Raw genomic sequence first — 26992 nt, forward strand, 5'->3', positions numbered from 1 at the left:
TAAATTTACGTGTAACTGTGTTGATTAATAGACTTAACTATCATTGCAATTAATTTGAAAAAAATTAATTATACATTGATTTATGGTCTATTTACTGATTTGAATTCCTTAAGGGGTTAGGGGTAGTCAGAGGCACGAAAAAATGAGAATTTTCAGTATTTTTTTTTTGCTATTAAATCATGTTATTTTACAAAAGTAGTAATATGGCATTATTATACAATGTTTTGACTTGAAGTCACGAAAATTAAAAAAAAAAAAAATTTTTATTTCCAAAGTTGTAGCTGTCTGTGTTGACCCAGTTCCAAAAAAAGGTCCTTGCGGTGACAATCATAAGTCCTTGGAGATTCATCTAAAATCAATCGGATGAAAAAAATTAGTTTTATAAATAGATAATCCTGGGCCTGATCGAAGAATTTTTTTTTTTTTTCAAAAATTAACAAAATGACGGCCTCAGGAAATTTTTGTCTAGATTTTTGGGAAAAAATCAACAGTTAATTGGTCTTAAAAAATCGAAATTTTTGAAAAAAAAAAAAATCCTTCGATCAGGCCCGAGTTTATTATGTATTCTAAAAGCTGTATAAGTTTTATTAAAATCTACTGAGCGGTTTTCGAGTTACAGTTGTCACCAGTTCAAAAAACATAGTTTTGAGAAAAACGCGTTTAAAGTTTCACACTAGATTCACGTACAGTAATACGAATTATTAAATTACTTACATCGAGTCATCTATTCCTGGGCCATATAATAGTTCTTCAGCCATTGTGGAAGTTTCCAAAACATCAATTTGTTGTTGCCTACGAAGCATTCTGTCTTCCCGAGTGTTGTCGTTGGCGCGCTGATCTGCCACTTTCACACGTGCAGCATCCAATTTTTCAGCATACCGATGGGAATTAGACCCACAATTAAGTCCTAGGGTATCCATAATCATTAATAATAAATTTGTACCTTCATTAAATATACAAGTAGCTATGTATGCAGAAATTTGTACGATAGTAGAACTAGTATTCACGGTTTTTGGGCATATTTTCCACACTAGTTGGTTGAAGCTCTCATTATTATTCTGATTGAATCCACCTACACATCTTGAAAGTAAATTATCATTACTGAGATCGTCGTAAATCGGTTTAATAGCTTTTAAAACATCAGGAGGTAAGGGAAAATAATCTTGAGTATAAGTATCAAGCTCTCCACTTGCTTCAGCGCGCTGGTAAGAGCACCAAGAATCTTCGCCTTTGGGACACATATCATGATTCGGATTTTCATCAGTCGAACCGTAGTGGTAAAAAGTTGCCATAATAGCAGATTTCATATCTTCAATAGAATCGCAATGACGACGTATTGATAAACCATAGTACACAGTTAATTTGTCTATTACTTTTCCTGTAAGCCTACCTCTACCACCAAGACCTTTTTGTTTAGTTTTCAGAGTACGCAGTCGAGTCCCCATCCGCTTCTAAACATGGCCTATACATTCCTTTTTATTTATGGTTGTATTTTTATAAGGATCTGCTTTTATAATTCCAGAATAGGATGACAATAGAACCCTAAAAGGGGGTTTCTTGAAGCTGCCGCTAGCTATCTGCTTCCGAGCGCTATGAAGTACCCGAGCTCTCTTTGTTATTTGTCGAATAACTCAAAAACTAATTATCGGATCGACTTGAAATTTTCAGAGAATATTTTTAAGATATTACACTGTAACGGGGTGGTTAGCCCTGTCCAATTGGTCACCCCTTTCCTCTTTGAAAAGGGCGCCACTGGGATTTTATACTCGGTGTCCCAGAAACCGGGGAGCATGAGAAGGAAAGATCGGGTCGTGAGAAGTTGAGAAAGGCTGAAAAATTAATACTGAGAAACAATTATTAACAATTTAATTATTTATTCAATATAAACAATTTTATTTTAACAAAATTCCTTAATAATATTACCCTTAAAATTAACCTATCAATTACTTAATTGTGAGGACCTCTCACCTACGCAGGCACTTGCCAAAACTTATAACTAAATATCCTTAAATTCTTTCAACTATAGATCATTACGCATCTATCTTCTTAATTTCTTAACTCTACATAGACCATTACGCATCTATCCTTAATTTCCTAATTCAATCATAGACCATTACGCATCTAGATTCCTAATTTCTAAATTTAATCATAGACCATTACGCATCTAGATTCTTAATTTCTTAAACCCTCGTCCAACTGACGGAATAACAAACAACATGTTTTACCCAATAAAAACTTCTTAATTATTCAATTATCTGAACTAATTTCACATAAACAACCTCGTCTACCTGACGGAATACCATATAATCTTATTCAATTCCATATAAAATCATCCACCGGACGTTAACTTCATTTCTCAAATTTTCTTAAATAAAATTTTAACCAATTTTCCTTAAATAAATTTAATCTCCAGATTAACTAAATTTACCAAATTCACCAAATTTTCTTATCGAATTTATCTAATAAATTATCCTTAATTCAATCAATTATTTAATAATTGATTTAGCACGTTTCTAACTTAAACAATTCAATTACATTTATCCACCGGCCTAAATTTAATTTTCCAAAACTTTACAATACTATCGTAATCTACTAAATTTTACGTCAACACTTGTTTACTGCAAATAAATCTTACTACATTACATAATCACTAAATTTCTGTACTAGTTCACTTACTAAATTTTCTACTAATATTTTCAATTAATAAATTCTACTGAACTCATTACAGGATTTACTAAATTTAATCTTCCTAGACAAAATTCTAAACATCAACTATTCGAATCCTAAGCGTCTCAATACAACTCTTAACTACATACATTCTAAAATGACCTTCACTGACTTAATTACGCATTTTCATTTCTTATTCAAATTTACTTTTCTTTATATCCCGAAAATTATTAACTAAATTAATTTATTATAGCCAGCAGGCCTATAATAAATTACTGATTAAATTATCTACAGTAAATTCACAAATAAACTATTAATCTCATTCTTTTTAAAATAAATATCCAATAACAAAACTAGCTAAATGACCTTGGCGCATGAATCTCTAAAGTACAAAACTTGCTAATATAAAAATGACCGCTCGAGAAATTAATTTAAATTATTTCAGCCTCTTAATTAAATTAATAATCAATTTTGGCCTAAATTAATCGAAAATACCTAGAGACTCAATTATTGTTTTATCCAACGACGACTGATACTCCGGTCCAACTTGGCTGGCTCCGCCGCTTGACGTCTTGTCGTCTCAAACCACTATGTTAGCTTCCGGTCAGGGCTTGTCCAATTCCAAATACCGTAATAAACTCCTCAGTAGTTGCTTTCTATCGTCGGCGTTCAAAACTGCACTCTCTTGACTTATCTAATCTCAACAAGGTCACTGATTCACAAAAGGCAAAAGGCCACTGGCTTCCAGAAGGGAAAAAGCCTCGATGTTTTTCGTGCTCGTTCTTTTCTAACCCTCAGCTCAGGCTCTCGAACTTTCCTATTGTTACGCCCCGCTTCATTTTCCGGGAACAGTAGTGGGGAATCTTGATTAGCACGCCCGGTGACAAGTCGAAACTCTTGTCAAAAATCGAAAAGTAAGGGAAAACCCTTACCTACCGTGCGTCAATTATCGGGGTCGATAATGACCCCGGGAAGTTCGATTTTCCCTGTTACAACACATAACGAAAAAGCAAAAAAAAAAATAATTGATTTTTTGAAAATTCTGACTACCCCTAACCCCTTAAAGTAAGTTACTTATATAAGTAAAATTAATAAAAAATTGACTGCGTTACTAATGTTATGAATTTAATTGTGTAAAAAGAAGGTGCAAGGTTTCGAGATAATTTATAAATTTGTCTTGTCTTCAGATATTTCTGCTGTTAAATATTATTCACTATAACTTCAAATTTTTGATTTAGGAAGTTTTTTAAAATAATTATATAAAACTAAGCAATATTGTTTTGTGAATGAATGAATATATATTAGTTATTGGCATTTTAAAACTGTTGAGGAATAGTAAATACTTCAGATATTCGGAAGATTTTTACCAGGCAATTAAGCCTTTTTGATGTCAATATAACTTTTCAATAAAGAAGTTTATACTGTTATACGTTATATTTTTATGTTGTCTCGTCTTATTTTAAAATATTGTTAAGTAGTTGATGGTGAAAATTTAAACATTCTAAACTAAAAAAAATCTTAGATGTTAACTCATCAAGTAATTATAACTAAATTTTCAAAGTTCCATCATTCGCAATATGTTCAAATACGCCACTGATGTTTTAAAACCTGAAAATAAAATAAAATATTAGCTTGAGTGATTTCAAAAATTCATCAGTGAAAATTCAGCTAGAAAAGTTTTGATTATGTCTTTTTATAGTTTTATCTATTCAATATTATTTAATTTATGAAAATCAAGTCTAGCTTTGTTTAAGTGTGTAGAACGAAAAATTAATATAAATTTAGTTTATTTAGAGTCATATTAAATTTGTTTTGATATTTAATGAAAAAATATCCAGCATAAAAAATAATGTCGGTATTTCTTATACATACACTAGAAAAACCTTTGAATGATAACTCAAAGAGACCACCAGCTGTTATTTGGAGAGGATTTTGGCTTATAGCTATCATCATAATTAAATTTGAAGAATATGTTTGGGAAAAATTGTACCAATTGATTTCATAAATAGAATCTCTAATTTTACCAAACTGTAATATTCATGTCTTCCGTTTTTAAGTAATTCGATGTAATGATTTATAATAATGATTTGATTGTTTGTGATAGTTGAAGAAAATTGTTACCTGTTGTTTTAAAAATTCTCCAATGTGACAAAAAATGTATATATTAAAAATAAATGCCACTAATAATATAGAATAAATCGTTAAGCCAACTTGATTATTATTGTTCCAAGCCTGTATAAAAATAAAATTATGCATTTTAAATCAATTAACAGAGAAAGATTGAAAAAATTTATTCAATCTTAAAAAAAATCTTGCGATTAGGAGATTTTTTTTTTTAATTTAAGTACATTTTATTTTTTATTTTTTGGTTTCAATATTTAAAAAAATATTTTTCGGATAATTTCAGTCTTTTTAACTAGTAGATTCGTTTTTACATCGTTTGACACGTGATTTGTACGGTGCAATTGTGAAAATTTTACGCGATGTCTACACTGTAACCCCACTACAAATCAAAATACGGATGCTATACGTGTGAACTAAGCGGATTTGCGGTGTAAACCTGATACAAATGGCATTACGAGTTTACACTGTAAGGCACTGCAATTACCTTATATAGAAGTTGCAAAAAACAAAAAATTAATTTTTTTTTTAATTTAAAAATTCATAATTTTCAAAAAAAAAACCCCTATCCAAATATTTCAGGGTCTTTTAAGATCAGTACAAGGTAACATACAAAAAAAATTGAGCCAAAATTTTAATGGCGGTTTTCATTTTTGACGATTTTCAAAAATTCAAAATTTGACAAATTTGGCATTTTTCAAAGTTTTTTCCAAAATATTTTTTTTTCAATAGCCCTAAGTATCCCCTTTCAAACAAAAAAAAGACCATTCCTGTATCTATAATAGCATTCGAGATATTGCAAAAACAAAATTGAAAAACTGGAAAAATCGCGAAATTTTGAATTTGCATATCTTTTGAAAAAAATTTTTTTATTTTTTTTCGTTTGGCAGAACTTCGTTTTATGATAAAAGAAAACTTCTGACCAAAATTCATCCAAATCGAAAGGGGTCGATTCCAACTATTGGTCAATTTGACATGGAATGACCCATATGTATTAGTTACTGGCGTTTTAAAACTGTTGAGGAATATTAAATACTTGAGATATTCGGAAGATATTCACCGGGAAATTAAGCCTTTTTTTTGTCAATAACTTTTCAATACAGAAATTTACACTGTTATACGTTTTATTTTTATATAGTCTCTTTTTATTTTAAAGTATTGTTAAGTAGTTGATGGTGAGAATGTAAATATTCTAAACTAAAAAAAACCTTAGTTCTTAACTCATCAAGTATTTAGAACTAAATTTTCAAAGTTCCATCATTCGCAATATGTTCAAATACGCCACTGATGTTTTTAAAACCTGAAAATAAAATAAAATATTAGCTTGAGTGATTTCGAAAATTTATTAGTGAAAATTCAGCTAGAAAAGTTTTAATTTTTTCTTTTTAAAGTTTTATCTATTCAATATTTTTTAATTTATGAAAATCAACTCCAGCTTTGTTTAAGTGTGTAGAAAGAAAAATTAATATAACTTTGGTTTATTTAGAGTCATATTATATTTGTCTTTATATGTAATCAAAAAATATTCAGCATAAAAAATGATGGAGGTATTTCTTATACATACACTAGAAAAACCTTTGAATGATAACTCAAAGAGACCACCAGCTGTTATTTGTTGAGGATTTTGGCTTATAGCTATCATCATAACTAAATTTGAAGAATTTTTTTGAGGAAAATTGTACCAATTGATTTCATAAATAGAATCTCCAATTTTACCAAACTGTAATATTCATGTCTTTCGTTTTGAAATAATTCAATGTAACGATTTATAAAAATGAGTTAATAGTTAGTGATAGTTGAAGAAAATTGTTACCTGTTGTTTTAATAATTCTCCAATGTGACAAAAAATGTATATATTAAAAATAAATGCCACTAGTAATATAGAATAAATCGTTAAGCCAATTTGATTATTATTTTTCCAAGCCTGTAAAAAATAAAATAATACATTTTAAAACAATTAACAGAGAAAGATTGAAAAAATCTATTTAATCTTAAAAAAATCTTGCGAACAGGAGATTTTTAAAAAATTTTAATTACATTTTATTTTTTAGTTTTTAGGCAAAATAATAACTCCACTCTTTACTTCTCTATTCATAAATATTTCTATACTAAATAGTTCAATTTCTAAATAAGACTATTTTTGAATATTTCTATTTTTAAATAACTCGATTCTTAAATATCTCTATTCCTAAATAATAACTATTTCTAAATAACTTTTTTCATAAAAATCTCTATTCTTAAATAATTTTCTTCGTAAATTAACTTTTATTTTAAATTTGTCTATTCTCAATTGTCTTTATTTCTAAATAACTCTATTTGTAAATATCTCTATTCTTAAATAACTCTATTCGTAAATATCTCTATTCTTGAATGATTTCATTATAGAATATTTTTGAAGCTACATTAAAAAAAAAAGGCCATTCGGCATCCGAAATGGAAGTAGATTTCGTATTGAAATATAAAAAATAAATAAAAACGAATTGCATAATAAGATAAATGCTAAGGTATTCAACTCAAAAAAATTTTTCACTTTTTGTAAATGAGTCGTCTTTATCTTCCGATATTCTGACTACTAAGCGAACTCTATTGAGTTCTGATTGCATAAGCATGTTTGTTGTAGTCTTACTTACTTTTTAATCTTGTTTTATACTTGCTTAGTTTAAATAAGATATCTTAAGAATTGTAGACGTTATCGGTTAAATTAAATTAGTTGTAATTATAATAACAATAATATATTGATGAATGTATCCCTGATTAAAAAAAATTATTCAAAACAATTGCCAATTTTAATTCTCCATAAGAGGAGGGATTGAAAAGTATTAAAAATATTTATAAGTATTGAAAAAAATTCAAATTTCGTTATTTTCAATACTTTTTAATTCGTTTTTTTAATCAGGGATATTAATTCTTCTTAATAATCTTAGAATAAATAAACGAAAAATGTTCAATATTTTTATAATAATTTCAAGATCGTAATTACATATTGACGTATAAGCTAACAAAAATTACTAATACCAACATTTTATTATTTTTTAACCGTCAATTAAATATTTCGGCGAACCATTAACTATTGAGAAATAATTCGAATAATGTGAATTCGAAGTTTTAAATAATTTTTTAATCATGTTAAATTTAATAACTATATTCTTGTTAAAATAATATTCCTAACTTCACATGATACTATGATCATTGAACATAGTTAATTTTTAACCTTTAAAATGCATATAGAGTAATATTTTTGCTCCCTTCCCGCCTCTCTAAGTGGTAAAGGCCTACTGGGGACCCGCCACGCTAAAAAAAAAGGGAACGCATCTTACTTCATAGTACCTCATGGGTGATGTGGAAAACTATGTAATGACTGAGTTGACAACAAGACCTGAAATCTATCAGCATACTGTCTCAATTCTTGACAGTTGTCAAACAGTGGATTTAATTTAAGACACTTGTAACTAATGTTCAAATACTATAAACTATTTACATCCATAGCGATTCAACTTCTTACTACAATTATTAATAATAATTCTATCTAATATTGAATAACAACTATCAACCGTGACGAAACGACTGCAAGAGTAAAATTTCATTGAAATTTAATTCCAGAATAGATGTTATTTGGTCTAGATATAAATGTAAACGTATAAATTGAAGCTTATTTTCTCAGCTTTAAGATGCACTTTACAGAAATCAAACATCTCGGCGCGTTCAAAAGTTATTTATAGGAGAAGGACTAAAAATATAAAATTTTCAATTTTTCAAAATTTTGAAATGCTGTAACTTCTAAATAATTGACCGATTCAGCTCAAATTTGAACTCGACCTTCGTAATCGTCCATAAAATGAGTATGTTAAGTTTCATTAGGATCTCTTGAGAATTGTAGACGTTATCGTGCTGACAAACCACGTTATATCGTATATATATATATATATATATCATATATATATATATATATATATATATATATATATATATATATATAAATACATACATAAACTTTTGAACTATATGTATTTTCTGACTCATCTCATCGAGTTAGGTCGGAATATAGCAAAATTTTTCAGAAGTTGTGGCATGAGAACGGCTACAATAGTTAGATTTTTATGAAATCTACTAAAAACGAGTGAATTAATTATAATTAATCAATTAGGGAGCTTTGAAAAACTTAATTTTCATTGTCAGCGAAAATCAAAATTGTTATTAACTTAGCAAAGTGCGATACAATGAAAATTAAGTTTTTCAATGCTCCCTTATTGATTAATTATTATTAATTCACTCGTTTTTTTTAATGTAGCTTCAAAAATATTCTATAATGAAATCATTCAAGAATATAATTATTTAAGAATAGAGATATTTACGAATAGAGTTATTTAAGAATAGAGATATTTACAAATAGAGTTATTTAGAAATAAAGATAATTGAGAATAGATAAATTTAGAATAAAAGTTAATTTACGAATAGAGTTATTTGAGAATAGAGATTTTTACGAAAAGAGTTATTTAAAAATAGTTATTATTTAGAAATAAAGATTTTTAAGAATTAAGTTATTTAAGAATAGAGATATTTAGAAATAGTGTTATTTAGGAATTGAACTATTTAGTATAGGGATATTTATGAATAGAGAAGTAAAGAGTAGAGTTATTATCTTGCCAGTTTTTAGGTTTAACGTTTGAAAAAATATTTTTCGAATATTTTTATTCTTTTAACTAGTGGATCCGTTTACACTGTTCGACACGAAATTTGTATCGTACAATTGTGAAAAATTGACACGATATTTACACTGTAACCCCACTATAAGTTATCAAAATACGGGTACAGCACGGAACCTACACTGGAGTTACACGGTGTTTACACTGTAATACTACTGTAAGTTGTAAAAATACAAATGCTATATGTCTGAAATAAGCGTGTTTGCGGCGTAAACTTGATGTAAATGGCATTACGAGTTTACACTGTAAAGCACGACTTAAACGGAACCTAAAGGGGAATTTCTTACAAAATTTTTTCCTATTAAAACAGTAAGTATTTAAATATTTACCAATAAACAATAATATTCATCCATGCAAATAAATAAAGTTGCTGCAACAACTTCAACTAAACACACTTCACGCAAAATTTGCTCTGTATACAATGATAATCTGTGAAAAAAAAAAAAAATAAGGTAAAAGACCCCATTAGTGGCACCTTCAACCCCTATTAGTGGCATTTTTTCTTTCAATGAAAAAATGTTCTACTTGGAATAAAAATTAAAAATTTTTTTTATAAGATTAGAAATATTATATTCATTGTTGAAATTAATGATTTCATTAATTGAATAAGTACCAAAATCAAAGAAAGTGCCAGTAATGGGGTCCCCGCCACTAATGGGGTATTTTACCCTAGTAAAAAACAAAAACTAATAAAATGAAAATACTACATCTTACTTGATAACTTTATTATGACGTTGAATAATTGCTGATAAACTTTGGTCAAAATTCTCGCCATTACTTTGATAGTTTTCAAGACTCTGCAGCCTTCGAATAATTATTTCAATTTGACCACAAATATGAGTGACTAAAATAGCTCCAAGATTACACGTGCTAACCATCATAGTACAGACAACAACGCCCATTAAAATGTGTGATAAATAAAATGTTTCATAGATAGGAGACTTTTGAGTGTTGAAATAAGGATCAAACATTGATGTAGGATAAAGTAACGGTCGATCGGATGAATTACGTAGTAACGTTGTTGGACTGCCGGGTAAGAAGGGGGCAACCGATTGATGAGAAACTCCTCCTCCATACATAACAATAATACAAAAATAAGTGACATTATTTCCTTTTTTTGCATAATTTACCATAATTTCCCAATCATTCTTACATGTTGTCATTTCCCAATCTTTTTGTATTTGTTTAAGACATTCTTTAATATTTTTCAAGTGGTAGGAAATCGCAAAATACTTAAAAACACACGCTACAGAAACTCCTGTGGGGCCAAATAGAGCTATTTTCACATTGACACTTTTATCATACCAAAACATATGATAGAATGATGGAATTATTGCGAAAAACAACGTAATATAACAAATAATTTGTATTACCACAGCTAAATATAATTTATGCCTTGTTGAAGTATAAAACATAAAAGGCCACAACCCAAGAATATAAAATAGCCATCGTGTGTGTTTCACATAAATTTCTACGTCAGTCCGATTGTTATTTTTTGGCGTTAAAATTTTTTCAGTTTCACTTTTTGATAAAGACATATTTTTTACTTAATAAATATCGTTAATGATATTAGAATAGATATCTTTGTTAGATGTAATGCGCAAGTCAATAATAAATTTTTCATGTTTTATCTTGTCATAATGTTCTTACTAAATTAATTAAATGAAATTACATTTATAGATATAAATGCAAATTTATTGATGAATACCGTTTGCTTTTCATTGATTTTGTTGAAAAAAATATTAAATTTTTTCTCATTATATTGTCAAATAAATAATGCTATGACTGAGAAATTACTATTGATTTTCACGTATTTATTTACATCTTATATCTAATTAAAACTTAGGGTATAGAAAGCCATAGTTTTCTTACACCTGCATAAAGTCGTAATACGAAAGATGGAATTATTTTACCATTTATTAAGCTTTTTGTTGTTTTTATTTTTACTGTTGTTTTCAAGTTGTTGAAGAAATGAAGTTTTCCTGGTTAGAAAAAAGAATTCACGGGATTGACAATGTTAATTTTCCATAAAAGACCGAGTTCGAAAGTATTGAAAAGAATTTAAATTTCGTTATTTCTAATAATTTTGAAATCGTTTTTTTAATCAGGTTTTAATTTATTCTTGTAACCGGAGGTTTCTAGTTTAATTTACAACGTCATACTTGGACTTGTAAACCAGTGCACTCGGTGGTCGGCAAGGAAAAATATGTACGAGGACAAGTTATCTGGCCACGCTGTGTTGCTTCGGCAAACTTTGTTTTAGCGCACGAGCTAAAGTTTGGGATCGAGTGGAAGTGATAAGAGAGAACTACGGAAAGGGCATGAGTGGACTCGCTCTCTTCTGTCGTTGGCAGCCAAACGAGTCGGTTGACTCGGAAACATCGACTGGCATCCATCCTCGCATGAAAAAGTTGTATAGTTGAAAAGTATACTCAGAATTATAACCTTGAGTATACCTTTTATAAAACGACAAAATCGGCTTCGCCTCGGCCAACAATTACATGTGATCTGAGGCTTTTCTTTCCCAAAGGGTGTAATATACTATTTTCTGTTTTCTGAATTAAAATGAATCAAAATGACTACTCGAGTCGAAATTTAGAGCCCATTTAGAACCTTCTAAAATCGGATCTATTTCGGACTTAGGGGCTCAAACTAGAGCCTGTTTCCATGTTTAAGTAGGTCCGGTTTTCGTCCCACAAGCGCTACAAATTTATATTTTCGGCGCTTTAGGGTTCAAAATCGGACCTGATGAAAATAAAAATTAGATCCGATTTTGAACCCCTGAGTCCTCTTTTATTGTTATTTTTTTATAAATTAATTTTTATTTCCCTTAGTTGCCACGACTGGCCCATGCCTGGTTACCAGGACTGTGCCCTAGTCAACTTCCAAGTCTACCTCATGCTATTTGATAAGAAATAATAAAAAAATTAATTTTTTAAGCGTCATTTTTTTTTATTCGATTTTAGATGTAGAGCTAACGCAAATTTAGACTGTTTGACTCTTATTTAAACCTAACTTTCGCTAATCATAGAAATACAGTGAAAATCGCATCTGTTCTATCCGAGATTCGAACCCGAGCCGCGCGCTTGCTAGACCGATACCTAACCCCTACTCTATACGACCGATGAGCTACTAGACATCTCATCATTCTCATAAGCTAAATCTATATAATGATGAAGTGTGATAGTTTAATATTTATATAATTTATGTTATTTAATATTGTGTTTTGATGAAAATTAACTATTTTTTACACATGGTTATTAATTAAAAAAATGAAAAAGTCAAGTCCTTATATTACTATAGACTTTGTACATCACTCTGTGGATTTTCAATATTTTATTATGAATTTTAATATTTAAAATTATCAATATTAAAAATTTAACTGTAAATTATTAAATTTTAATTTTTTTAAAGACCATATCAATTTTGACGATATGTAATTGTTTTAGTTGAATAATAAATTTTCAATTTTAGCATTTGCTAACAAATATTCGTTAAACAATAAATTTTTACAATAATTTTGAAGAAATTCATCGTGTTGAATCAAGACGAAAAATTCTTGAATCAAATAAAATTCACTTAAACTAATATAAATTTCTTAGTTTAAGAATTTTTCTCTTCAGATCAAGAAGAAAAATGTTTTTAGTTAATAAATTTAATTTTTTAATTATTGATGAAAATTTTCATTAAATAATTAATAGAAAAATCAATTTTTAATAAATATAATTTTCGTGTCATTTTGAGTTCTCCGAGCTCAAAAATTTGATAGAAGTTTAATAAAACACTATTTTTTGAATTTTTAAACTGCAATAACTTTTGAATGAATGAACCGATTTCTACAAGGTTGGCGGCATTCGACGCAGTTTTTGAGGCCTCACAACGAATATTTCAGTTCAAATTGATCGAACTAGGAATTTCGAAGTAATTCCGAAAAAATACTTTTTTTGGTTTTCTTTCGACAACGATAACTAACTAACGAATCAACTGATTTTGACCGGACTGGCTGCGATCAACGTGGTTTTTTGATGTTAAGAGCTGATTAGTTTTTAGAATCGATTGGTAAATCCGTTTAAAAGTTATTCCAAAAGAACCATTTACTGTAAGAAAATCATGACCCGAGTTGAATGAATTAAATTTTTAAAAAGTTTCACGGAATTATCAATTTAGTACTCTACACGGAAAGAAAAGATAAGTTTGGAAAATCAGAAAAGAGCACGTCTCATAACGCTCATTTATCACAAAAAAATCTGGAAAACGGTTGACCCTAAAGGCCATCCTTGCAACTTCCGCTAATTCCATATCTAAGCGCTTAAAATTGCACTTATGAGGTTTTTGAGCTCTTCAAGTCAAAAGTCTGATAAAAGTTTCATAGAACACTATTTTTTGAACTTTAGAGGTGCAATAACTCTTGAATGAATTAACGAATAATCGAAAAAAATGTTTTTTTTTACATAACGTCGACATTTCTTTTGGATTATTTTTGATGAAATAAAATAATTATTCGGTGTCTAAAAAACCACGTCGATCGTTGCCAAGAACGTGTAAATGGGTTGATTGGTTGATTGATCGGTTCGAAAGTTAAATATATATATATAACTGACTCGAAGATCGGCGTTTAGTTATTTGTTATAACTCTAAGGCGATGAATCCCGATCCGAATTGTTGTTAGAGAAAGATTTTTTACTCAGTGTAACTTTTTTTTCAGCTACTGAAAAAATAATTCAGACAGCCCAGACCAGGACTCGAACCTGGATCTTTTGGTTACGCGTAACGTATGAGACCTCATACCGATAAAATGTTATGGTGAAGAAGTAATAATAAAAAATTTAGTAATTTCTCAAGAATTTCGGATCGGGATTCATCACCTTAGAGTTATAACAAATAATAAATAATTTTAAGTATAAAAACTTCGATTAAACAGTGTTGATGATATTTAACTAGATTTTCCTAGTTTGGAGAACCATACTTTTCTCTCGGTGTAGAAAATCTTTTTACAGTAGCTAATAAAAACAACTTGTACTGAATGAAAAAAAAACATATGTATCACTTGTAATCATATGTGAAGATATGCGATTGTGCACTGTAAAAAATTTCGGTGTAAAGTTGGACCCAGAGACTTTTACACCGCCGTGTAAGTGTGAAATGTCGGTGTAAAATTTCTTCTGTGTGAAATTTTCACTCGTGTAAATTTAACACGGTGTAATTTACTGTTTTACACTATTCCGTGTTCTTATACATAACTTTGAAAATTTAATAACTATTACTAGCAACCTTGCAGTCTGTATGTGACTGCCGTGACTTGTGAACTATAAATAAATAAAATTTTGCTTTCTTAAATAATGACTTTTGTTAAATTGCACTGTACTTTTTTAACTATTGACGTTTTTAAAGATATGAACTCATCCCGATGTTACACTCATTAAGACCTTTCATTTGAGTATCCACATTAATTTTTCATATATATATATATATATATGAAAAATATATTAAAATGCATGTGGGTACTCAAATTAAAGGTCTTGATGAGTGTAACATCGGGATGAGCTTATATCTTTAAAAATATATTTAACACTATAAACATTCGCATTTTTATCAATAGACTCTAACATCAGATCTACACTGAAAAAACGGTTTGTTTGACTCAAATGCACAGATTTATTTGAAATGAATCAAAAATATTTATTTAATGTTAACAAATTTCTTTTATTTAAATATGTATTACTTTGAATCAAATACTACTTCGTTTTGGTTTATTTAATTGAATCGACTCATTTATTTCATTCAAATAAAGTTTTGTTAACTATTAACAAATCTCGTTTCAAGTAAATTACGCTTGGTGTCACTATTTTTTAATGTAAGAGTATTGTTTACATTTGACTTTTTTGTGACCAACCACTATTTCTTTTATATTTATTTTATTATAATATTAATTTACCAATTGATCTTAAAGAAATTTTATTTTTTTCCGGTTGTGAATTACTATTTTTTTTTTTGCACTAAATTTTTTTTTTATATTTCATGCAGTTATTGGAACGAAAAAAAAAATTTCTTAACCTAAAATCCGTGTCGTTAAGTAATAATTTTTTTACAGAAAATTTTCAAATGTGTTATTGAATATAAAATTTGTATATTTTATAACAATATTAGTTTATTTTCGTAAAAAAATATATCTATTACTTATAATACTAATAAAAATACTATGATTACTATGATACTGAAGTTGTCAATTTTAAAAATTTTAATAACAAATCAATTACAATAAAAAAATGCTTCTAAAAAATTTACACATAATTTTTTTTGCTTGACGGGCAGAAAGCGTCAACTTTCGGCCCGCTGCGCTAAACGAAAGTGCCGCTTTCTGCCTTCGTCGAGCAAAAAAATAGTATACACTCCACGGGAAGTAAATAAGAAAGCCTTAGATCACATGTTTGTCAACCTCGGCTTCACCTCGGCCGACAATTACATGTAATCTGAGACATTTCTTACTTTATTTCCCTAGGTGTGTAATATACTATATTTTTACATTTTTATATTTATAATCTAATATCGTACAAGTCTGAAATTAAACAATCAAATTAATTAATGAGAAATTTTCAGGAAATACATTTACACGCTTGGTGGTGTAAAATTTAGGATTCACATCGTTCAAATTTACACGGAAAAAAGTAAACTGTACTATAATTGAGGTTATAATTGAAGATGGTTTTACTTGTATCACTGTAGAGTGTTTTACAAGGGAGGGTGGGGAATTATTGTCTCTCCACTTTTTTCTCCGCAATATAGTCTCTCAACCCCGTCATTATAACTCTCAACCACTTTTTTCGTCCCCACCCCCCTGCATGTCGGGATTTTTTCATGCCCGACACACATGTGCTGCGACTGTGGCCGACTTACGCGTTATAATCAGTACCTGCATTTGCATTACGGTCTTAAATAGTATGGAGGTACTTCTATAATGACATTTTACCTCCATAACTATATGGGAAAACCACAGAAAACCCGACCGGTACAGAGGCTGGCAATGAAACGCACATATTCTTAGTTTATAATCATTGAAAAATATTGGTGCGCGCCGGAATCGAACTCTGGTCCCACTCTTTCGAAATGCAGGTACCGAGCCGATTAGGCTATTGCCAACCTTAAGTAAACTGTACTAAATAACAGTCGATTTATAATAAGTAATGATCAACTGCTAAAAATTACCATTTCAAACAGTAAAATCGTGATTTTACTATTCACTTTATAATATTTACCGTTTATAATATTTACCATTTAAACGTTACAATTTACTCTTTACATGGAAGAAAATACTATTCCAAACAGTCATATTCGCTATGTAAATGTCTAAAATGTTAAAGTATAATAATTAAGAATTCAGACTTTGATATTTATCATTTCGTACCTAAAAAAGTGATCTTATGATATGAATCGTTTATTTGAGAAACCCCATAAGTCATATGGAAATCCCATATGACTTATGGGGTTTCTCAAATAAACGATTCATATGTAAAAAGTATAAAAGAAAGTTAGTAAATTTCTAATACAAGCAACGTCAATGTTTACAAAGTAAAATGGTAAATTTTAAACGCAACGCTAAAAATCAAACTGTAATTATTGACTTGTTCCCGAGTCGAAATTTAGCGCCTCAAATTTCTGACAAACTGCGGCCTTACGGGTACATCCAAAATAGTGAAATAAAATATATTTTAGCGCCTCAAGTTGACGCTTTTTGGCCGTTTTGCACATTTGAGGCGCTATTGAGGTGCTAATAGCGCCTCAATAGCACCTCCAACGTCTCAGTCTCGAAAGAAAATTTGACGATTTTGAGGTGCTATTGAGGAGCAAATGAAAATGGTTAGCACCCAATCCTCAATAGCGCCCGTCAGTCTTCAGCAAATAATAACAATAATAATTGTAATTGTAATTATAATTGTAATTTATTGAAAGAGGCCGTAGGACCTAGTCCTCTAACGGCCAAAAGCATATACAGAGTATACAAAATATCTTAAAATTAAGTACAGATCAATATAATTTTAAGTAAAAATCAAAAACAAAAAGTGCTCATAAGCTATTATCGACAATCAAAATAGATTCTTATAATGTTAATGTTAATATTGATAGGTCTCTCAACGTCAATTTTATCACAATAATATAAATTTAATTAATCAAGATTAATAATGAATACTGAAACAAAAACAGTCTACTTGAAGTCTTATACCATATTGCACAGAATAGCAAATAACTAAATTGCACTTGGTCAAAAATGCAGAATACACACTTAGAGATCGGCACGCTCAGTAGCTAATAAGTGTTTATAACAACTTGTTTTAAATATTGCTAGTGAGTCAGCTGCTGTTATTGATGGTGGCAAGGAATTCCAAAAGGAAGTCCCCAGAACCACAAAGGAGTGCTGAAGAATTGAAGTACGTGGAATCGGCGCCAGAAGTGTATCAGTCCGATTATTGTCCCTATGTCTCGCGACATTATGGTTCATCCTTATTCTATCCTTTAACAAAGCATTTTTATTCATGACTAACATTCCGTAATAAATGCAGCCCATCAGGTGAAGCCGACGATGATATGGCGAAAGCCACCCCAGATCAAGCTGCGGTCCATTAATGTGTTCTCCAAGTCGTTTACGCAGCACAAAGCACGCACAGTTGTTCAGAGCAACTTTCAGCTTTTTCTCAAGGCCCTGATTTAGGTTAGTGAGAGCTACGGCACAGTAGTCAAAAATAGGAAGCACCAAACTAGTTACTAATTGACGCTTTAGAGCAACGTTCAGTTCATTAACCGACTGGCGGAGTCTGTATAACACCTGGTAACTGGTCGGGTTGTCATTATATTACCGATCAGGCTAACGCAGTCGTTGAATGGGTTGATACAGTTAACTGAGTACGAGGACAGATTGACATTAAATTCAACTCAATTCACATCTGTTCTATGATAGCGTAAATGCTTGAGGGCAGGGTTTTTCCTTGCCCGCAAACTTGGCTGTGTATTTCCTACGTGAGGGTAGGACAGATATACGTGCGTGTATAGTTCTTTTGAGCCCAGGAAACGGCCTCTTCGGAGGTAGGTGAAAGCCTCGCCATATATTCTTCGTTCGAGAGATATCGTGAACGAAAGAAAACCGAAAAGTGTTTTTTTGACATAACTTCGTCATTTCTTCTCGGATCGTTTTTGATGATGTAAAATAATTCTAGAACTTAAAAAACCGCGTTGATCGCCGCCAAAAACGTGGAAATCGGTTGATTGGTTCGAGAGATATCCTCGATAAAATATTTGAAAACAAGTGTTTTTTTTTACATAACTCCGACATTTTTTGGAATAACTTTTCAACGGCTGCACTGATCGATTTCAAAAACTAATCAGCTATTAGCATGAAAAAATTACGTCGATCGCCGTCAAGCCGGTCAAAATTGGTCAATTCGTTCAAGAAATATGTGCCCGGGCACCCTACACACGCAAACACTTACACGTAAAATCATACTTTACACACAACACATCACACAAACAACATGGTCTTCAATCGACTCCGCCTCCCCGTGGTCCCCGCTAGATACTGCTCATATCCTGTAGGTACATCTCGATGTGCCTACAGGGAATGAGTTGCCAGAGGAGTCGATGAGAGTTGCACACACTTACAATTATACGCAACTCTTGCAGCTGTTCAATGAATGTGTATAAACACAAGAGAGCGGCGGTTTTTCCTTGTCCGCGAACTGGGCTGTGTTCTCGCTATGGTGGGGGTAGGACAAATATACGTGCGTGTATAGCTCTTTTGAGCCCAGGAAACGGCCTCTTCGGAGGTAGGCGAAAGCCTCGCCATATATTCTTCGTTCAAGAAATATCATGAACGAAAGATTACCAAAAAAAATGTTTTTTTGGAATTACTCCAAATTTCTTAGTTTTATCAATTCAAACTTGAAGATTCGTCATGAGACTAAAAAAATTGCGTCAAATACTGCCAACCGCGTGAAAATCGGTTGATTCATTTAAAAGTTAGTGCGGTTTGAAAATTTAAAAAATATTGTTCTATGATACTTCTATCAAACTTTTAAGCTCAAAGAGCTCAAAATAACACATATATTGTATTTTTGAGCTCGAAGAGCTCAAAAACGTCATTAGTGCAGTTTTATGCACCTAGGTATGGAATTAGCGGGAAGTTGCACGGATGGCCTTCAGGGTCTACCGTTTTTCTAATTTTTTTTTTCAGTGTATGTACTGTATTTAAAGAATATAAATTTTTTGGCAATCAACACGCCTGCACTCTTGTAGGGGGAAGGAATTTCATAAAATTTTGTTCGAGATGGTTTCTACAACATAAATAAAAGATTCCTACAAAATTTTGAGTCCATAGAAACTATTTTTTAGAAATAAGAATTGTTTATTTTTAACGCTCTCGTAATCCCTATTGAAGTTGAAATTTGATAAAATCTATTCTTAGCTGAACTTTAAGGGAAGATTACACACAAAGATTCCTACCAAATTTAGAGTTTATAGAAGTTACAGTTTGGAAATTGAAATTAAAAATTCTAACACCCACCCACGCAATCCCTATTGACAGTAGAATTCATTAAAATCCGTATTGAGATGATCTTTTCATGACAAATAAAAGACTACTACCAAATTAAGTCTGTAGGAACTATAGCTAGTAAATTAAAAATTTTCATTGTTAACACCTACCCCCGCAATCCGTATTAGGAGTAGGTTATCATATAACATAAGTTTTTCTCAACAAATTTGGAAAGTAAAAACGAGAAAAATCACGAAAAATATGTTGTTTTATGATTTTAAACCGTTTTTTTATTAAAAAGTATAAAAAATTGTGAAAGTCATCGTATATTATTTTAATTTGAACTTTAACTGCGAATAACTTTTAACCGAGTTGACTTAGCGAAAAATTATATCAGACCTTTTTTGTAGGCCGTTCAATTTTCTACAAAAATATCTATTTATTTTTACCACACAATAACTCGTTGAGATACATCAAAATTCCAAAAAAAAAAAAAAAAAAAAAATATTTCCGTGTTATTTAAATGGGAAATCAAAAATCACCATGTGATACCTCTAGATATTGATATTAAGAGCTCAAACTCTACCAGAATTTTTTTTCGTCATCTTGGACGATATTTTCGCGGTAGCTAAAGAAAAAAAAATTAAAAGTTTTTTTTGGCCCACCCTAATATATATGGCTACGCATACTTAATTCATAATCATATGTCATACATTATATACTTACATGTATACATAGGTCGTTCAGTTTCGATCTGCTAAATGATGCGAACATCGTATACCTCTTACAACTGTTCGTCTTCACATTTGTTTTAATATATAGAAATTTCCATATTTTACTCCACAGACAAAGATCTGAAGTAGTTAAGTCAACGCGGAGAATTACAAAATATCTATTAATTATATTTCACAAAGAAAATAAATTCAAAAAAGTGATGTACAAGGAACAATTAACGCATTTAATCTCGAATCAGTCATTTTTTGATTTTTAAAACATTATTAGTGAATTGGTATTTAATTTTTTTACTAATAAAATTATTTTTGTAAGTTTCTTGAATTATGAAAATTGTTTATAAATTTGTACGATCACTATTAACACTCTAAGTAATAAAACCATGAAATAAGATAGGGCGTCAATAATTGGACCCCCGTCAAGAATACGTACCTTTATCTTTTATTGACAATAACTAATTAATTGATTTCAATAGTTTATTGAAGTACAGAACTATAACGTATTATTTTCCCAACTGAATTCAATATTGTTCTGAGCAAAATACCGATATTCTGATAACGGCAATACTTTTTACTTTTTGATAGGAACAAAGCTTTTTTTTTTCATAGTAACCAATTTACATTGAAAAAAAATTTCATAGCGATAATACACTTAGAAAAAAAATTTCTTTTGAAAAAAATGAGTAGTGTTGTAATAATAAATTAATTTCTTGAAAGTCCTAAACAGTTTTATTTCTTAGCTGAAAAAATTCAAATTTTTCGCATAGCAATTTTCTTGTTGAAAAAAAATTTTCTAGATTCGGAAAAAAATATTTTTAAATAGACAACTTGGGAATTCTCATCTAAAGTTGTTTTTTTCCAAATCTAGAAAACTTTTTTCAACAAGAAAGTTGCTGTGAGAAAAATTTTTATTTCTTCAGCTAAGAAAGAAAATTGTTTCAGATTTTCAATAAATTAATTTCTTGTCACAAAAATGTTCATGTTTTTCAAGAGAATTTTTTTCTCTCAAAGTACTCATTGATTTGGGTTAAGATTAAAATGAATGAAAAAAAAGTTCTTCATTTATATTGTAAATTGATAAATAGACAAAATAGTATTCGAAGTATCATTACAAGCTTAAAAACTTCCTCTTTTACTACATTGTTACAACCCTTGGGAGATATAGAAAGCAAGGTTAACGATTCTTAAATAACTAAAAAATGATATTAAACAAATTAAAATAATTATTTCTTATTACACGCTCATTTAAACTGTGGGGCTTATAATCCTCGTAATATAATTCTTTAGAAAAGTTCGGCAGTACCCTATTTCCTTTATGTAACGTTTCTGTTATATATCTATTGAAAAACAGTGAATTGGTCAGCTTCAGAATAACAACAATGATATTAATACAATTAATAATCAATACTTATTGACAGAGACAAATAACAATATAGATGGATTGACGTCATTTATCAAGTATGTTTATTCTTGTTTTTGATAAAAATAAGGGTTAAATAACCATTTAATTCAGTTTAAGTTTGACAGTCAGCGTGAAAAGAAGTTAATTAATAAAGAGTGTTTGTTCTGAATACAGAATTCAATTCTAAACATTTTGGATGAAAAAAAATGCAAAGCATTATGGACGGTAAATCGAATGCTGAAAAATCAGCCCTTTAGTTAGAAAAAAGTAGAATTTTATGCAAATTTTATCTTAATTAAATATTTTATTATAATTTTGATACAATAATCATTAATTAAATTATTTATCTTGGCAGGTGACTCAGAATCAAAAATCGTAAGTACATCACAGCAACAACAGCAGCCTTGTCAGAATGATATCACAATTTTACAACTTCAGTACTATTTATTGTGGTTGATAGGAATGGAGATTAGAATGTACGATACCAATGAAGCGAATCTTCAATTTTGGAGTATGGCCAGTACGGATTACTTAATAATGTGTTATAACTTGGTGAAGGTTATGAATGCTGATTTTGGGTATTTTTTATCCCTTCAAGGTATCTATATCTGAAAGGAAATAATATATATACATAATGACTTATTATTCATCGATGATAAATTCTAGTTATTGCTGGAGATGAAAATTCTGAAGTATTTAAAACAAGATGCCGTATGCTTTATTCATATGAACTGATGATGGTAATTAGTCGATCCCTAAAACGTATTCATTCAACTTTTACAAAATGTCTAGAAGAACAGAATAAATCTTGCTGGAAATTTCGACTCATTATGACATATATTAAGGTCTATATATTGCATTTGATTAATTATTTCAAGTTATAGAAGCTATAAGAGCGTATTTTTAGGAATTGATGTAATATTTTTCTAAAAGTACAATAGTGCAAGAAAAAACTTTTTTTAGCATTAAAATTTTTTCATCAGTAGAGCCTCGGATAAGTGTGTGCAATCCCTTTATTTATGGATGGAGAAGAGGAAGTTTATGATATGTGCAGGCAAATTAAAGGTTTGTTGGTGAAAAATTAGCTTATTCAAGAAAAACCCATACGATATCATTCGTTTACTTGAAAAAGAAAATATTAAGAATCCTCAATAAAGTTATGTAAGGATTATTAAAATTAGTCTGCTTAGGGCATTAAAAATCCACGAACTTCCCTTAGTTGCACAAATTTACTCCACCCGAGTGCGCACACTTACCCGCAGTATAGGTTAATAGTGCGCGTTTGAATCATTCGGATTAACCCCTTTTTTTCCGAAGTGTTAAGGTTTCATACTTTGATTTTTGATTTAGTTATTACCTCAATGAATACTCTATTAGAGGCATATTTTTATATTCAATTTATTCTTATCGTTTAATTTTGACACTAGTTTGAATGCTTAAGTGCACACACTTGCCCCACATGACTCTGTTATCTTTTTAGATCATAATTACGCCGATTCCGAATGTGAAATTTTCTTTATACGACCTTATTGCATTTGTAATGCGATTTTATTCTAACAATAATTAACAATTAATGACATTCACTAATAATTTGTTTGTTTTTTTTTTGTTTTATAAACCAGGATTTGGAACAAAAATTGGAATCTACTGATCAGTGCATCAAAAATGTTGAAAATACAATAATAATTACAACAACTAATTATCTCTAGATTTATATTTTCAATTAAGTGTGTGTGTGTGTGTGTGTGTGTGTGTGTGTGTGTGTGTGTGTGTGTGTGTGTGTGTGTGTAAACCTCCTATAACTTTGAACGGTTTGACCGATTTTATCGTGTTTGGCGTCATTCGAAAGGGTTTGGCTAAACTTAGATTTTGAATACAATTTGGACCGATTTAGACCAGTAGATTTTGAGAATGAGCTCGAAGAGCTCAAAATGTGAAAATGGTGCTTTGAGCTTGAAAAGCTCAGATATGAACCAAAAAACGCATTTTTAGGCGCTTCAAATTGAAACTTAGCGGGAAGTTCTAGAGTTGGCTTGCGCAATCAACCGATTTCCAGATATTTTTCTGAGATTTTAGTTCTAAAAAAATAGCAAAAATCAAAGTTTTGATTTGGTTGAAGTTCGTGACATAGCTACTACTATGTAGTATATGTGGTTTTCATTTCGAGTCCGTGATTTCGGAGATATCATGTAGGTCAACTAAAAAAGTATAATTCTGAGATAAATGCATTTAAAGTTTTTTTAATAAAAAAAAAAATCTTACCTAAAGTCAATCAGCATTGCCAGCATGATACAAAATCCCTTCAGCCTATTTGAAAATTTGATTTTCTTTCAATCGAAAATCCATATAAACCTCGTAAAATAATATAGTTACAGTGGTCCGATCACTTAGAAATTTTAACACAATACTTGCAGATATAGGATCATGTGGGGCAAGTGTGCGCAGTGGGTAAAAGTGCGCAAACCCATTCATTTAAGTCCCAAATATATGGGATTGTGCACTCTTATTCACTGCGCACATTTGACCCACATGACTCTATGTATTTTCGAAAACTGCAAAGAAAAAATTAGAAAAACGGTTGACCCTAAAGGCCATCCCTGTAACTTTCCGCTAACTTCGTAAGCGCTCAACATTTCACTTATTTAGTATAAAATAAATTTTTATTTAGAGTCGGTTTTAACTGCTGTGGTCATATCGCCGACTTTAACTGTTGGGAGTGGTACGTTGGGGTCTTTTGGGTTATGAGAATCTTAACCTACACGGCAAGGGTCAAATCTTAACCATGCTGGCTTCTCAGACCAGCTTGGGATTCGAACCCATGCCTGGCCGGTGAGTTGGTTCGAGTGCTCTATAGCCCGTGCGCCTTTGACCACTCGGCTAACGTCGCCGGTTGATTATTATTATTATTTAATTATTAGTGAATTAAAAAATAAAAATAGACAAAAAGCTATGTAAGCGGAAAAAATAAAATAAATTACAACCTAAGCCAGCGTCTTTTAATTAATTTAACAAAAGCGGTAAGCCTGGTGGGAGAACCGTGCGTGCGCGGGCAGGATTGACAGTTCCTTACTGTTGTGATGTCATATCACGGTTTAGTTGAATCACGACTGGCGCCGCCACGCGACCACTAACGATACCCCTTTTGACAGCATGAAATTTAATATTAGATTTATTAATAACTGTAAGAAAACCTTTGGGAAAACCCCATAACCTAGGTCTAGACTTTTAACTATTAGTAAAAAGTTATTGTTAAAATTAATTTTTACTTTCTGAAAATTTATTACAATGGACTAGGAATAACAAGATAGAAAAGAGAATTAAACCATAAATATATGAGTTTATTACCTAATTGCTCTCGACTTAAGTAATTGTAAAAAATATAAAATATTGTATAAAAAATAAGAGAAGATGGTATGAGTCGATTAGTGACCCTCATTTATGACGAGTCCAGTTCAACCAGTCAGCCTGGTAAATTCCCAGGGATGATAAAACTCCGGACAACTTTGCTGGTGAAGTCAGGTAGTTCAACAACGGTTGGAAAGGACGAGTACTTGAGTAAGAGCCCAGATAGGACCCAGTAAGAAGAAGAAGGACCAATCAGCGTTAGCAGAAGCCAGTACAGCGGAATATCTGGATAGTAGGGAAAGCCGCCCCCGCTACTTCTACTGCTACGAGTCGGACTTAAAAATTCTTGAGAAATATCAGAATAGTATCTGAGCTCAGACGTATCACCTCGTTTCCATTTTTGTATAAAAAATCCAAGTTTTACTTGCATCGTGGTTTTATGAAGAACATTTAATTGAAATAAGATAGCTTATTATTTCTTTAAAACTTATCTTATAGTTGATAAAATTGCGGTTTTAATTTGATCTATCAAACATTTACCGAATAATGATTTTATTAAAATTATAAGAATTTCAATTTCTGCCAGTTTTTGATAGACGGGTTTTACTAGTCCGTGTAATAGAACTAACGGTGGTTTGATTGAAAATTAATTGTGATTTTTCACTGGTAATATAAGAATTTATTGTTTGATATAATTTTTTTAACTATTAATTTTATCGAAATCTACCTTTCAATTCAATTATTCTATCAATAACTTTATTTTCGCTGTGAGTATCGTAGTTTATAAATGTAACTAATATTCTATAGTAACGAAAATAAGCCCTGATTAAACAAAAGAATTAAAAAGTATTTAAAGTATTGAACTAATTATTACTATTTCAAATTTTCTCAAATTCTACTTCTTATGAAAGTTTAGTACATGAAGAATCATTTTTGATCCTTTTGTTTTTTTAGGGAGTAAACAACGTCTTACATTACATTTGAATATAAATGCTATACGGTTAGCTGATGCGAGCTATGGACGCCGCCATATTGGCCTTGGCTGCTCTGCCGTGTGCTTTTCACTTTATCCCTACTCCACGGCCGAGTAATGCGACATGCGATAGATGGACGAAAAATTTTGGGGCAATAGAATAAAAGTTTCACTTTAAAAAAATATTTATTATTACTGAATGTCACTTAGATTCATTGTGTAACAAGGTTAGATATTTCATATTTTATTTTGACAGTTTTCGATGTCATCGAACTATGTCGTTGATGAGTCTAAACTTTGGCAATTACAGAATACTGCCGAGTACATAAGGAAATAAATTTTCTTCAAAAATTACCATTAAATTCATTGTAATCGTGGGACATAGAGCGGCTCTTTTATTAAGGTAGTATTACCGGTTTTAGAATTATCGTTCAGAATTTAATCAAACTTGGTATATTGTTACTTTATAATATCATAATTAAGCAGTAAAATTTTTGGAAGCCTACAGAAAATTGAAAAAAAAATATTAAT

The 26992-nt window shown here is 30.3% G+C and overlaps 2 protein-coding genes across 3 annotated transcripts; one reads left to right on the plus strand and one right to left on the minus strand.

Annotated features, from left to right (window-relative positions):
• Positions 1–4825: 4825 nt before the first annotated feature.
• On the minus strand, positions 4826–11430 carry LOC123259641 (odorant receptor 4-like). Of its 2 annotated transcripts, XM_044720268.1 has the most exons (6): positions 10206–11430; positions 9821–9920; positions 6602–6712; positions 6353–6508; positions 6010–6088; positions 4826–4899 (listed from the first exon to the last, which is right to left on the minus strand). In XM_044720268.1, exons 1-5 carry the CDS (start codon positions 11027–11029, stop codon positions 6035–6037), a joined length of 1245 nt encoding a protein of 414 aa, XP_044576203.1. In that variant the 5' UTR covers positions 11030–11430; the 3' UTR covers positions 4826–4899; positions 6010–6034. The 2 variants fall into 2 exon arrangements, with proteins under 2 accessions (XP_044576203.1, XP_044576202.1); XM_044720267.1 differs by lacking the exon at positions 4826–4899 and having other exon boundaries at positions 5798–6088.
• Positions 11431–22273: 10843 nt separating this feature from the next.
• Positions 22274–23866, plus strand: LOC123259662. Its single transcript, XM_044720299.1, has 4 exons — positions 22274–22368; positions 22499–22741; positions 22810–22988; positions 23766–23866. The coding sequence occupies exons 1-4, from the start codon at positions 22350–22352 to the stop codon at positions 23850–23852; spliced, it is 528 nt and encodes a 175-aa protein (XP_044576234.1). The 5' UTR covers positions 22274–22349; the 3' UTR covers positions 23853–23866.
• The last annotated feature ends 3126 nt before the right edge of the window (positions 23867–26992 follow it).

The sequence above is a fragment of the Cotesia glomerata genome, linkage group LG2, assembly GCF_020080835.1.
Source record: "Cotesia glomerata isolate CgM1 linkage group LG2, MPM_Cglom_v2.3, whole genome shotgun sequence".
Classification (NCBI taxonomy): Eukaryota; Metazoa; Arthropoda; class Insecta; order Hymenoptera; family Braconidae; genus Cotesia; species Cotesia glomerata.

What these genes read in the sequence shown, in the direction of transcription:
- LOC123259641 (XM_044720268.1), bottom strand. Translation starts at nt 11,029, where the DNA reads ATGTCTTTATCAAAAAGTGAAACTGAAAAAATTTTAACGCCAAAAAAT. An exon ending in CGTCATAATAAAGTTATCAA is followed by an intron (nt 9,921 to 10,205) that starts GTAAGATGTAGT and finishes TTTTTTTCACAG; the next exon opens with ATTATCATTGTATACAGAGC. An exon ending in ATGAATATTATTGTTTATTG is followed by an intron (nt 6,713 to 9,820) that starts GTAAATATTTAA and finishes TATTTTTTACAG; the next exon opens with GCTTGGAAAAATAATAATCA.
- LOC123259662 (XM_044720299.1), top strand. An exon ending in GTATTTTTTATCCCTTCAAG is followed by an intron (nt 22,742 to 22,809) that starts GTATCTATATCT and finishes GATAAATTCTAG; the next exon opens with TTATTGCTGGAGATGAAAAT. An exon ending in TCATTATGACATATATTAAG is followed by an intron (nt 22,989 to 23,765) that starts GTCTATATATTG and finishes TTTATAAACCAG; the next exon opens with GATTTGGAACAAAAATTGGA.